This window comes from Pholis gunnellus (genome assembly GCF_910591455.1).
Source record: "Pholis gunnellus genome assembly, chromosome: 2".
NCBI classification, from domain to species: domain Eukaryota; kingdom Metazoa; phylum Chordata; class Actinopteri; order Perciformes; family Pholidae; genus Pholis; species Pholis gunnellus.
The window spans coordinates 5965421-5980522 of record NC_136536.1 but is presented as its reverse complement, the minus strand read 5'-3'; the positions used below and the strand labels follow the sequence as shown (position 1 = coordinate 5980522).

The 15102-nt window shown below is 43.1% G+C and overlaps 1 protein-coding gene across 2 annotated transcripts in view; it reads left to right on the top strand.

Annotated features, from left to right (window-relative positions):
* Positions 1–15102, top strand: part of scube3 (signal peptide, CUB domain, EGF-like 3) — a 68620-nt gene that overhangs the window by 33360 nt on the left and 20158 nt on the right. Inside the window, exons 5-7 of one of the 2 annotated variants that reach the window (XM_079176494.1) lie at positions 6283–6429; positions 8438–8554; positions 13206–13253. In XM_079176494.1, coding sequence (XP_079032620.1) covers positions 6283–6429; positions 8438–8554; positions 13206–13253 — 312 coding nt within the window. The remainder of the gene's footprint in view (positions 1–6282; positions 6430–8437; positions 8555–13205; positions 13254–15102) is intronic. The other variant, XM_079176495.1, reaches the window with a different exon arrangement.

The window sequence follows — 15102 nt, the reverse complement described above, 5'->3', positions numbered from 1 at the left end:
TTCTCAGCAGGCCTGCCTGCCGGCCTGTCTGTGCATTGGCCACAGAACTGTTTTTACAAGTGCTGAAGTCGCTGCTCCATTGCTCTGCAGCCCAACCGTGTAACCAGGCTCTTTTCCTTTTCTGGGGAAGCGGAGCGAAGGGAACGCCTGGTGCTCCCATTGCTGCCTCTATTAAGTCTCTCCCGTTAGCCCAGCAGCGGAGATGAAGACATCCGGGACACTTTACTGTCCCACTTGTCTTTCTCTGTCCACCCCTCATATGTTCTTTCCCTCCGTCTCTTTCCTACATTATCTTCCCTCTTTGGCCAGACTTTACCATGTCCTCCCCACCCGCCTCTCCCCCACCCTTGAACAAATATACATCAGTGGCTCGGGCTGTAGCAAATGTTGGCTGCCTTGCCACTGAATTCCCCATACCTCATTTGAGACGGGCATCCCTCTTTGCTCGTGGGTTTGTTGAAGGCCATCACTAAGCTGGCCAGCCCAGCACGATGCTGCGGACTGCCTTGAGTGCCAGTGGGGTTTTTCCACTAACACTTGGCTGTCATGGCTTTAACCAGAGGGCCAGACTGAGCCCTGCAGAGGCAGATGCCTTCTTCAGCTGCCTCTCCCTTCTTTGATTTTTGGGAAAGAATGCGATTCTGTAATAACACACCGCACCTCCGTATCTTTTTGTCTTTAATAAAGAGAGCTGTGCTGTGCTGCCGTGTTGTCTGTTCTGCTGGGAGGATGCGTGGCTCCTTAGGGACTGCACAGGGAGGTGACCTTGATAGGATGAGAGGAGGAGTGAAGGCGAGAGTGGCACGTCCCCAGCAGGTGCTGCACAACTGTCTGTGACACAGATGGGCAGACGCACACAACCTGCATACATTATGCAAATACACCCATGTGTCAACGCATACACATATTCTGTTTTACTAGCAGTATCACTCTCAACTGTACACCAGTTTAAACTGATTAGAAAACTATGTTTTTTTTGGAGCATATGGTACCTATATAGTGTGTGTGCCTTGTTCTTAGGAGCACAGTATTCTAATACAGTTGAACATTGAGCGCTTTGGCAGTGACATCTCTCGGTCCAGAACGCCCTCTGCTGTCTTTTCCATCCTCCGGTTTCGGCACTTTCAGTGGCTCCTCTCTGAGAAACGGGAGTGAAAGGAGCAGCCTCAACAAGGCCTCGGGGAGCTGGAGAAAATCAGCACTTGCACAACAGACCAAACGGTAGCACTTGGATGGATTCTCCCTGCTCTCTGTGAACGGAGTCGTTGGGGAAGAGTTACTCCCTTGACAGACCGACTGCCCCGTTGCTCCCTCTGACCATCTGCGTCGCAGCACAGCTCGACTCAACTCAATCCGGTTCAGCTCCTTTGCCATTCTCCTTTTCATGCGCTGACATTTTTATCCTCCTATTAAAACTTTTAAGGGCCCATTATCTAAGAGGAAGGAATGCTGCTTTAATAGTGTGGTGGCTCCATGCTTAGGCCCCTTCTTTTCAATTTGTAACCAACCAACACTAGCTTCTTAATGTTCTCTCCAGCCAGCGTCGAGCAAAGAGGGGACCGTCTCCCCTCTGAGACGCATGACAGCGTCTCAGCGTGGACCGTGAGCCCTCTTTTCTCTGCCCTAAGCACTCAGAGCAGACCATAAACCCTTGGCATGCCTTCCACTACTTCAGCCCCATTGTTTCAGTCTCTCCACTACATGGTTCTCAGGTTTAAGAGAGCTTGCAGCGCTGCGGTGAAGAACTTGTGGCCTCCTTGGATCTTTTGTTCCAGGATCTTGTACGTCTGCATTTTAGCTGGAGCACCCATGTTAACGTTGCTTCTTTTTGCGCAGTTCCACCTGTGATGTTAAAACTTCCTGCTGTTGAAAGTTTACTGTTGCTTGTTTTCTTGGTAGGGAGGTTTTAGCTCAGGAGGGCAGAGCTACAGAGCCTGAAGGTCCTTTTGTGCATCATACAGATGCTTTAATGTCAGAAGATATGTTTTCAGTTGGGTTTTTTTGCAGTGTAGTAAGAGCTGGTATGCTTCTGAGAAACAGCTTGTTAATTCCTCACAAAAGGGAAGTTTTCCTTGCTGCTGTCGCGCTGCTTGTTCTTGGGGGATTGTTGGCTTTCTGTTAATGAAAGAGTGGATCTGTTGTACATGAACAGTGTCATGAGATAACTGATGATTTGGCGCTATATATAAATATATATATAAATATATATATAAAAATTGACTTGACTTGACAAGCGATGGAGTTTAAATTTGAATGCCACTGGCTGAAATAGTGATTTGAGCTCCAATCAATCTCTCTCCACACCCTCAGGAGTCCCCATCATCAGTAAATCTTTATTTACTTTCACATTTTCTGTTGTCCTGACCTGCTGGTTTTCCCAAACGTGGTTGTGTGCTGTGAGCTGCGCTTAATGCAATGTCCTGGAGGTGCTGCGGCAGATCTCACATATTCAGTTGAAGTTTCACTGACTTAATGACAGAAATTGATTTCGCTTCAAAGGATCGAAGAATAATTTACTGTGGGCACTTTATCCCCAAAGATCATGTCGTTGTTTCTTTAGGTAAGAATAGAAAAGTGAGCGCTCAAAATGCTCAACAAGACCTCAGTGGGTCACATAAAAATCTTTTATTTTTGTGTTATTTCACATAAGATATTTGTGTTTTTCTTTTGTTTTTATCCTCGCTCAGCTTTCTGTTGGAAGTGGGCCGACCCCAGTTAGAAAAAAAACGATATAACAGAGTTTTTTCATAGTTTAGAGCTTAGAACAAAGACTGTCTGTACAAAAACAGACGTGTAAAAACAACAAGGTTTTATTGCAAGTTTTCTATTGAATAAACAAACAATCTTTATACTAATATAAATTAGCTATGAGCATGGTATCAATCTTTTCATCTAACTCTCAGCAAGAAAGCGGTTGAACATGTTTCCCAAAATGCCAAACTCTTTCTTTAACAGGTTATTATTGAGCGAGCAGAACAAAAAAGGGATTTATTGGCTTCTGGCAACAACATGAGCTCTTAGTTTTGGGTACAGAGGTCACGGCCTCTCTTGGTGAGGATAAAGTTGTGGCTCCTTTGCAGAGGGAACACTCCCACTTGTTTTCTTGGTTAATTGCAGTGTTCCCTTTTTTTACCACAAGTGCAGTAGTTTTGATGACGCCTGTCGGTGTTGAGCTGTGTGAAAACTCATATCCAGTCTGGTAGCTAGCTATTTGAAAAGGCTCCCTCTCAATTCCAACACTTAGGACTGTCCAGGCCTGTGCCTATAAAGCTCTGATAGTTTTTATTAGTTTCTACATATAGTTATGTTTTATGGGTCAGCAGATTGTTTTAGTGGATCGGGGTGCATAAGATCTAGCATTTTATTTTTTTTATCTCCCCCATCTCCTTCACTTTCCCATCCACCTCCTTATGAAAGGATGTTTTTATTTCTGCTTCCCATCATTTAGTAATGGTAAAAACTGGAGGCCTTTGGCAGCCAGTTAGAGGGAACTGCACGCGGTGGATGATAGCTGGGCCTGGCCTGGAGAAAAGGGCCATTGTGTCAACACTTTGGCTTTTATTGGTCTTCAGAGAGATGAAGGCCCAGGTTCTGGCCCCAGTCCGTTAATGATGGATGGCTCTGTAGCATTCGAGGGAAAGGGGCTACATAGAAATAAAGGGGGAGTGAAGTGAGTTTTGGGATGCACAATGCAACCTTAGTTCGTAATCTTTGGTCTTTTGGGGTTACTTAGCTGGAAATTCAATCCTCTGTTGAGTTCAGAGATGTCTGTTTCTTGCTCTGGACTCAAAGACACAAAGCCGAGGAAAGGGACCACTGAATTCCACATCCTACTTAAATATCCATACGCCTCGCTGTGAAATTTGCAGCACTTTACAGCAGCTGCTCTGTTGACGCTCATTCATGGTCACTTCACTCAGTCCTGCCATGTTTTGTTTTTTTTTTCTTTTTCTTGCCTTCAGAGCTGAAACGCTGGCCCAGTGTTTGTTCAGTGCTGAGTCTTTGTTAAGCAGGGATGGCTGTCGCTGCAGTGTCTGATAGTTCACCCTGTCTGCAACAACGACAGGAGCTCAGGCAGCAAAGTGTGAGAGGATTGTAGGACCTGGTGACACTTGTTGACAGACTTAAAGTGATGGAAAGTATTTAACCAGGGGGCCATCGAACCCGTCAGCTACTTGAAATAAAGAAAGATTAGAGTAGATTTCAGCTACAAGTGGAAAAACATACAAGGGCAGGTTGAGTTCTGGGCAAAACATGTGGAAAACAAGAAGGCATAATTAAATGACGTTATGGTAGCAGGAGTAATAGTACATAAATAAGTAATTAAAGGGAAAATTTGCCACCTTTTTATATGGATGTGCAATCAGTGTTGATGGTAAATGTAGTTGATTGAAGCAATAAATTCCTCAGTGCGTGCTGTATCGACCAAGAATGCTGAGTTTACAGCTGCAAACTGCATCCAGTGCCGTCATTTGATTTGACAGTGAAGCAGCTGGAGGCGGGGAAGAACCAAAGGCTATTTCAGTTTCTACTTCTTCGGTAGCCAAGTGCTCAGGATGCCACTCAAAAACACCAACTAGCTACATTTTCAACAGCGCAAATGGCATCACAAAAATATGAGTGCAGAAGATGTTATGGACGAGGATACATTTTACAGTGTTGACTCGGATGTTCAGCCGTATTTATTCAAGCCACAATATACAGCCAAAGAAATGCAGCGAGCCGAGGCTACGGCTGATGGGGACCCTCCAGCATCGGAGCTGCTGCGAGCAAACACCAACTGGTGGTGTCTTACCTCCAAATGCCAACAGAAACGGAAATCATTGTGTTGTGTGTTGTGTCAGCGTGGGCAGTTTTTGTTGGATGCTGACACCGACGCCAACCCTGAGAGCGCAATGCATCTTGGTACAAGGCCGACACGGTTCCACGAGCAGCTCTCAGCTTTCTCTCTCAAAATATTAGACATCCACATAACCGATTCAGATTTTTCCCTTTAAGCACAGAATGATGTGAAAACCCGAATCTGTTGAGCTGAGATTGTTTTCTCCTTGTATCCCTTGAGGCAGGTACGTAGAAACTGTACGACAAGTAAGACTGACACACCACATTTGGACTTTAGAGGAAGAGCGTGCAAGGTTATATGAGCTTTACCAGGTGTTGACACTTATGTCAAACACATATGCAAATGCTTAGATTTATAGCAACAAAAAAAAAAGAAAGTTGTTTAATTAAGAAAGTTAGACCTCCAAACACCCTTCATGGAGACGTCAGATTTAATGAGACATTAATGGAGATGTCTTCTTGCTCACTGACTCCCTGTTCGCCAGAAGAGAAGGAAACGGAGAGAGAGAGAGAGCTGTTTGGTTTTTAATGAGCCATTGAGCTGGGGTTTGTCGCTGCATCTGTAGCGGTGGCGAGGTTTCACAACTAATAAGTCAAATATCAGTCTTCTCCCCGCGAAGGCAGCAGTGTTATTACAGTACAGAGCAAAGCAGAGGGAGCGCTGCGTCCGTTTGTGCAATAATTCATGACGTGAGGGTCTTAAGTCACGGACATGCATGATTGGTGTCTTTTGTACCTCTTCATGAAGCATTTATACAGCACGCGGAAATTATGCATCTTGTGTTTGCCAGTAAAGCTTTGAATTATGAAAGCCTTTTTTTTTTTTTTCTTTCAATAATGTCTCCTTTTTGTGCTTTTAGAGGTTGGACACATTCTTACTGAATTGCTTCAACCTTGATGAAAATGAGCGCTGACCCTTTATTATAGAGCAATCCTCTTTTACTCCGAGTCTCTGCTGGGAGAATTTAACCGAGGAGTTATTTTTTCCAGTGTGTTCCTCCTTTCTTTTCTTTATGGGGGATTACCTCAATAAAATTACAGGTCTAGGGGATCAGCTCCTGCTGGGAGGTTTATCCTTTCAGTAGGCAGCCTCCTTTTTATAGCCTGAACCGAGTGAGCATGTTCCAACAAGTGCTTGAATCTTTGTGAAGGGGTACTGGGCATGTCAGTCACCAGCAGTAGGCATATATATGTGGCTCAGGGTCAGGAAGCCTGACAGGAATTTGAGCATTTTCACTCCTCAAATAAGCTTTGTGACATCTAATTTAAAAACCAAACTCTTAGTTTACTGAATGGTCTTTGGCTTTAAAAACTGTGAGTGTTCTGTTTGACAGTTAAAAGAAAATCTCTCTCTCTCTCTCTCTCTCTCTCTCTCTCTCTCTCTCTCTCTCTCTCTCTCTCTCTCTCTCTTTCCCCCCCCTCTTGCCGTTTCTTTTGCAGCGCAAGCAGACGGCGCAAAGGAGGGACCCACTTGCATGGACAAGAATCACGGCTGTGCACACATCTGTAGGGAAACACAGAAGGGTGGCATCGCCTGTGAGTGTCGACCTGGATTCCAGCTCACACGTAACTTGAAGGACTGCAAATGTAAGTCATGTCAACCTGAAGCATAGTTCCCCTCTGTGCGCGCACACACACACACACACACACACACAAACACAAACACACACACACAGGGAAACAGGAGGATTTATAGGCTCCTCATGAAAAGGTAATTGGGGTTGGAAACCTGCCGATGATGGATAATTGTTCTCATTCCACAAATGCCTTCCAACAGATTTAAAGTAGGCTACTGACATTTAAGTTACATTACCGAGCAGTGACTAATCTCCTGAATAGTCCTCGTAAAAAAAACAACATGTTTATCAAATAAGGAGCGATCATTTACACAACCAGGGCAAGTGTGGAGGTTACTCGAAGGGGACTGCTCTGACGGACAGCGCACACTTCCTGTTGCTGTGCAACGGAGATCATCCTGTCAGAGCTGGGGCCATGGCTGATGGGGGATTTGTCTGTGTTTGGATAAGGATTGGAGAAGTGTTATTCTATAGTTTTTTTTCCCCTCTGACAGCCCAGGAAAAGGGCAAAAGGCGCTGGGATGGTAGGGTGCAGACAGGATGGCGGTGGAAGCCTCTGCTCGTTCGTGCTCTTTTTCACTCTGTCATCACAGGTGTGTTAAGAGGTGCCACGGTTAATGCTCCCTTCGCCCGTCAGTAGATAAACGTATTTACACACACATACTTCAACCAGAAATCTTACTCCTGTACCGCGTTTGTAAGAAATTCTAAAAGAAATGTGTTCACTTAAAAGTTTTTGCTCGTTCTGCAGAATTTATTGCATGAAATTAGAATGAAGTCATCGAGTTGCAATGCCAAGTTCTTAGTAGTAGTAGATTAAAGTCTGAGGAGTAATGAATGAATAAAACCATGATAGTGGTGAATGTTATTAACATAGTTCACCAGTTGAGGTGGTGAATATGCAAAGAAAGGAACGCCTTTCTTCACATTAAGATACACAGATTTTGACCGTAGTTAACTTTGGCATTAAAGGAGTCAACGTTTTTTTCAAATTGGTTCAGCCGGCAGTCGTTAAACGGGCTGCAGTGTAATCGCTCGGGGCAATTCCGCACTGACAATATACGTCGACTAAAAGTGCTTGTTTTTGCCACTAACAAGCTTTGATTTGTTGTGTTGGAGGGTAGAAAGTGTAGCTTATTGTTAAAAGACTTTATATGTCATGGCTGGGTATTTAGCTGATTTTGGCAATACTGATGCAAGATTTCAGAACGAGACTTCTCAGAGCGAGACTTGGTTAGACTCAATAACAAACAGCGCGGAGCAAGTGAAAAAAGAAAGGCATTTTATTTTACTGTAGGGTGTTTTCCTCAATGTTGTCAGACACTTATAACAAGAAAGGTGCACTCAGTACAGTTACTCAGAGAGCAGTGAGCTACGTTACCACTAACGGACACAGAGGTGCACACACTCACTCACGGACGTGCACACACACACACGCACACACACACACACACACACACGCGCGGTCGATCTCATAATTCTCTTGGCGAAGATCTCAATCTGAGCTTGTCATTGGCAAAAACAAGCACGTTTAGTGAACGTAAATTGACGGTGAGGAGTGATTTCATTGAAGCCCGTTTAGCGGCTGCCGGCTGCAATGCTGTCTGTCCCAATACTGGAAGAATATCAAAAGTGTTTACCCCCATTCATCATTTAGACACAAAAACATGAAAAAATAGGGTCCAAACTGGTCAAAATTTTTTTTTAAATTGTGTTCTTGCTTTTCAGACCGTTTTCAGCATGTCTTTTCCATATTGTTAAAATGTTGTGACTAAGTTGTGACTTTGTTTATCCAATCATTTTGAGAAACTCTGCAATGGGAAGCTTTACATAAAGTCTCCTTGAGGCCCTCTGAAGGACTGAATGCAGTCTGAGCTCGCAATGATTATGTTACAGAACATATGGCCGGTTGTGGCTTGCCGTAGCCCTCTCTATTCCTTCATTTCTTGTCACCGCTCTACTGTCAAAAGTATGTGTATATGTGCAGTTTTATGTTAACGACTTGTGCTCTTTGATAGTGACATGTAACTACGGTAATGGGGGTTGCCAGCACATCTGCGAGGAGACAGACCACGGCCCCAAGTGTTTGTGCCACATGAAGTTTGTCCTGCACAGCGATGGAAAGACTTGTGTAGGTGAGTCACCTCATCCCGATACAACTACCAAGGGCAAGAAATGATGGCTTTTGAATGAGAGAATTTAGAGCCACAACTGATTAACTCAGCACCCGATATCCCGACAGCAAAATTGAATTAACGTTTTGAAATGAGGTTTGTTGTGATAAAATGCAAGTTGAGATACTGGCCTTGTTACAGTAGCTCTTGATCTGTGACATACAAGGACAAAAGGCTACCGCCCACTGTGCTTTCCCCTCCGCTGCTGCTGCTCCAGTAACCTCTCAGTCCTTGCATCTGCTTTGGCTTCTCCTCCTCCTCATCCTCCTCTTCTTCACTGGACACAACAGCTCTCCCTATTCCTCTCTGTTTCTTAGCCATGCAGTCAGACGCACACCTCCTATTAGCCCTTGGGTCAGTACCTCCACTGCTTCCCCTTGGGAATTAACTCACACATCTGACCTAACCTTCCACTGGCATTATTTATCAGTGTTTGCCTTCGGTTGACTTAAGTTGAGTAAAAATCATTCAGCCACTCGGGCATATTGAACCGCTTTGAAGGGCAGCTTCCTATCAGATGGGGCCTGTAGAGTCAAAGCACAGTTCTAATAAGCATGTACGGGTCGCGTTTAGCCATGCAGCGTTGCACTGACAATTCATCAACAATCGTGGAACATTAACAATGAAGTTAAGTCAGGTGTAAATTTAAGACCGACCATTACCGCAGACAGGTCTTTCATTTATCCGCCAATTTAACCGGAGTGTCATTAATAGTTTCTGTATACAGTACAAACCCATTCTGTGTGTACTTTGCAGTGTTAGTAACCTGGGTTTGTAATGGAAGCTTCAGTGAGTTGGACAGGACATATTTTCATATGTCAGGAAGACAAACACAGTAATAGAATTAGAGGCTACGCCTGCAGAGCAGACTGGTGAGGCGGTCGCTCGGTTTCCGTGGCTGTTAAGTTTGGGAGCTCGGTTTGGGTAGCGGCTGATTAGCTCAATGCTTCTGGATTCCCTTTTATTACCGCAGCCCTGATGAGAGCCAGACCTATGTCAAGGTCCTGGTCAGCCATCCTGTCATTATTGCTATACCCTGCTAGGCCAGGGGGGACGCCACAAAGTTGACCGCAGCCAAATTATATGTCTTAGCTTGTCTTATTCCCAAGGCAGAGCAAATGTGCATTTGGTGTGCCAGATTAGGAAGCAGTCAGCCAGTTCAAATCTCTGATTTCCCCTCTCAGAGTCTGGGGTTACAGAGGTGGAGGGAGGGCTGCTCTGCGGTCGACACGGGGGCGCTCCATCTCCCAGACACTCTATTAGTTAATAAAACCTAAATAAAACAAACAATCTGCCAAAGGAACCACTGACGGGGAGAGTGAGTGACACGAGCGTTGGAAGACCTTCAGTAAGGCACCACTGTTGTGCGCTGTGTACACTAATCTTTCAAGTTGGTGTGCTAGGTTTGAATACAATAACCTCGTAACCTCTGGCAGAGCACAGCTACCTCTGCTTTGCGGAAGGAAATTTCATTTTGACTTAGTTCAAGGCTTAAAACAAACGGTTTTCTCTTTGGAACAAAGAAATCTAATTCTAATCGTGAATTAAGTTTCACATAGTCTTGAATGTCACAAACGAGATAAAAAATAGCCTGCTGGGGTTGTTTTTAATTTTACGTGCCGTCTTCATGGCACATAGTGATAATTACCTCCCAGCCACCGCATTCTTAAAAAGTAAATGATGCGTAGTGTGTAGATGGTATCAATAGCAACCACACAAAAAGAAAATACACCCCCGTTTAGCCTCACTTTTGATTTAGATTTAGTCACATTTATGATTAATTGAATCTCTGCTTACATGGCACGATTACAAAACAGCTCCTGCCCCGTCAGTGGCTTTGTTGTTAGTCTGGTGGGCTCTTTCGGTATGCTGTAGCTTCACCGTTCAATCCATCTTGTGGGATGTTTAATATCATTTTTTGACACATTTTAATTCATTTTTGGGGTGTTTCTCCTCACCCAGGCTTGGACATGCATTTTGTAATGAAACACCACATGCTGCTCTGTTTGGAAGTGTTGCTTCTTTATCCTTCCTCTCTCGCCTTTGTTCATACCTTGCATACTGTTGGTGGGAGTTCAATGTCAGCTGGGCCTTTATGGAGGGCACGTTGTTGTTGTTCTCTTTCATTCATACACACGAGCACACGCACTCTCAGAGGCATTTGTTCAACTCGCCTGCTCAATCTATAAAGTCAGATTATTTGACTGAAATTAACAAAATGTAACAAAGTCAGGTTTATTTGTTTGTGCATCAAGTAAGTTCAGGTATAGTGTCATAAAGGAGCAACCGTCATGTGGAAGCATTTACGCTGTTAGCACAGCAAATCATAAACATTCACAAATAGCAGGCAGATGCAGACATGCTCAGGAGTTCAATCATCTGAAGAGTTGGCCACACTATGCCAAACACACACACACACACACACACACACACACACACACACACACACACACACACACACACACACACACACACACACACACACACGAAGAAAGAGAGCAAGAGATGCATTTTATAATACAAACAGAAAGCTATACAAACAACCACACAAACGGTACATATCCAGCGTGCATGCATCACATGCATGTAAACACATGTAGTCTACACGCATATGCCCGTAACATAAACACGCTGTGCTCTCATTTCGGGTGGTCTGTGCATTCATGCTGGTGTGTTCAGATGTACCTCACAGTGCTCTGTCCTCTTTAACTGCTTATAATTGTCGTGTCTGGATGCTGCATGTTGGGATGGGGGGGACACGCTGGTCCAACTGTGGCAGTTGACGTGAACTGTTCATGCTTTGTGGTGTTGACCTGTTACTCTCAAGAGTTGAGCATCTGCTTCCTCATCTGGCACCTAAAAAAAGCTCTGAATTAGTCATCCTGACATCCAACGGGCAGAGGAACATGCTTTAATTACAGGGATTGATTTATTCTGAAATAATGTTTATGATTAATAACATAATTGAAATAGTGTGAGGATATGCATGGTTGCTCTTCCTGCAGTTCAAAATAAGACCCTCAAAAGGTCTTTTACCTTTTTCCAATTTGTTGATGTGCTTAAAGGCCCAATCCGTCATCCCAGCTGTATCGTGGGAGAGTGTGCGTGGTCTGCATACTGAGCCATGTAGTCTAGTATGAAGCCAAATATACATCCAGTGGACTGTAGAAATGGGATTCACTTGAATTTAGCTTGTAGATTTTTTTTTTAAATTAAAAGCCAATCAATTAAAAGTCGTAATATGACATAAAGGATGAACACAAATAGCTTTTTAATGACAACACATCAATTGTAAGGCTGGGCCACTGCCAGTGCTTAGAGACTCGATATAAAAGCCGCACAACATTAATTCTGAAATGATCTGTCCATAAAAGACACCATAAAGCGCAGGCATGAATCTGGCTGTCCCTGTCTTTCAGCTTGCAGCACTAACCACCACTCGCTCTGTCTGTCGAGGCTCGCAAGGCTCATACTAACTAGCAAAAGCCCCATCTCACACGCAAACAACAGAACTGCACTTTGTCTGCACTGTGTGGGATATTTTATTTGCATGATTGCATGTGGCGAGGTAACACTTTTTTCCTTGAGATGTCACCCTTTTCATTTTAGACGAGGAACTGTCATAAACAATTTGTTGGGAGGAAAAATAATCACTGCTGTTTGCTCAGTTGTTACCAGTAAGAGGCTGTCTTTTTTTTTTTTTTTTTTCAACAACATAATGTCATTCTCTCATTATCGCCTCCTGTGGATGTAAATGGCCATTAAGGTTTGTTTAATTCAGGAGAGATGATCCCCTCTCATCCATGATATCCACCTTTTTCACCTATGATATCTTGCATGAATTATGTGTGTATCTTCTTTTTTGTTGGAACTTTTTGAGAAATAGATAATGTGGGAACAACCTGTCAAACGGGATAATGTGATAATACCTTTACCTAAGTAAGTAAGTAAGTTAGCTTAGCTTAAGCTAAAGTGGTACGGCGATCAGAAGCAAGTTATGCTGTTTGCAAAGAAGACAAATCCAAAACAGCTGACTTGTCTGCTATTGTTATGATTAATAAGTCTGCTTTTAAATACACATGGTTGTGTTCCACCTCATTTAATAAAACGCCCCTGACTTTGTTATTGCTGTGGAGGTACTGATACGTCTCAGAGCTATTCAGGCTGTTCATCGATTCCCCGTCTGTAGCAGCATAATAAATACAATAGCTAAGTATGCTACTTGACATTATCAATGCTACTTCTTCAGGGCCTCCCCACATCCCTCTGTAGTACAATGCAGAGGTATAATCACATTATCTCATTCAAGGTGTGACAGGTTGAGTTCTCACCTAATGTATTTCCCTAAAATCTCCAAAAAAAAAGAGGAAAGACACCAGCAGCGTACCGCTAAACTCTCACTGACGCCTCTTCAATGACGGGAATAAATGGAAGTTGAGCTCATAATTCATTACGGGAAAAAGGTGGATATACTGTAAATTACATCGGATTAGTTCTTGTCACATGCTCATGATTTACGTAACGCACCAATGCTGCGTGGTTCAAGTGTACAGAGAACTAAAGTGGTGTTTTTACAATGTGTGCGTGTGTGTGGGTGTGCGCGTGCATGCAGGGGAGAGGAGTGTCCAGTCCCAGGCAGCCCCACAGCTGTTCCCCAATGGTAAATATGTGTTCCTCTGACTCCTCTCTCTGGGGGTCTGTGGGTGTGGGGAGTAGAGGAAGCCAAGCTAGCAGGCACTGATCAGGCCCCTCCCCACAGGGGCATCATCCTTCTGACCCTTAACCTCTGACCCCCACTCCCCTACCTTCCTCTTCCTTCTGTGAATGCCCTCTCTCAATAACAGCCGCTGCCCGTGTCAAACCGCACCTTTTCAAAACACAGCTGCAAACAGGGAGTCTCTGACCAGCAGTATGAACATTTTATAAAGGGATACAGATTCACTGTATCAAATAGAGAGATATGATAAATTATTAATTTCTACATTGGTACATTTACTCGTGTGTTGTACTTAAGCACAGTTGTGAGGTGCTTAAGTATTTCCATTTTATGACACTTTATCTACTCCGCTACAATTAAGAGAAAGATTTTGTACTTTTCACCCCACTACTTTTGTTTGACAGCTGTTGTAACTTTTCAGATAAAGACATTACATAAAAAAACCTCAGTTAAACTTATAAAATGCATTATAAAAGATTAAATGAGTGGTTACCAACCTTTCCGGCTAATGACCACTTACAATAAAACTGTGGGGGCCCTTGTCACATTACAGGTGTACATGGGTTGTTGGGAGTCCCACCAAAAAGTGATTTCCCCTCTAAACTTCTCAGATGGTTTCATGTAAATACATCTGTGGCCCAAAGAGGTAAAATTATCCAATATTTCTTAAAAAAAAAGACAGAGTGAAGTACAAAATATTGTGTAAATATAACAACCCTCTCAGTTTTATGTTGTGGCCCTTTGGAGGGGCCCGACCCCTAGGTTTGGAACCACTAAACTACCCATCAGTATATAAAATATTTAAAACTAGCTCCACCTCGAGCAACAGTAAACTGCTGCTTACACGTTGATGCATCAGTATAGACGATCCAATTATGTAATTTAAGAAAATACATCAAGCTAATATTTTTCTGCAGAATGAATAGTTTTACTTTTTAGGATATTTGGCTTGTAATACTTCTGTACCTTGATAGGACTTTGAATGCTGGACTATTTATCCACTAGTGTAAATAGTCCTAAAAGACATTTACCAAAGTAGAGGATGAGAATATGTTTACAAGTGCACGTAGCCTCTGTCAAAAGTCCAAATCAATTTAAATGTGATTGGCTATTAAGAGCCAGACCAAAGACTTTAGTGTTATTTGTGTTTTGATACGACTGAAATGAGCAAAATTGAGCATGCACGGTTCTAAACACTCACCCGTGGTGTTCCTAAACTCCATCATCACGGCGTATTAGCTTTTGTGAGGGAGCCAATAATGTGTCCATGATTGCTTCATAGAAAAGATAAAACACGGAATCCCTCTAAACTTGCTTTTTCATACACATGTAATCTTGTCTCCTAAAACAATCTATTGCAGGGACTCTGTGATATTTCAGTCCAGGTTCTTCTTCTATTTTGTTTTCAAAAGTAATTTGTTTCACAACGACTGCAGAAAAATGAACAATGGAGCGAGTTTTGGGCAAAAAAAAAGAAGAGAAATGGAATAGAAACCTTTTGCATTTTGATAATATCACAAATGAGCTGTGTTTTAATAGCTATGGCAAAGATACCAAGAGAAATAAACTCCTAAATCTACGACGATGTATCAAACCTCGATACTTCAAAGAGATTTGCGATTTAATTATACAATGTAAGAGACTGAGGGAGGAGGCTTGTTCTCAGAGGAGTAGCCTGCTCAAGGTAAGATGCAAAACAATAGTGTTTTAAGTTACTAGTTGTTACTACTGTATGTACACCGAGTTTCCCTCATGCCACAATATAACAGTCTGACCTATTTCAATATTTTGT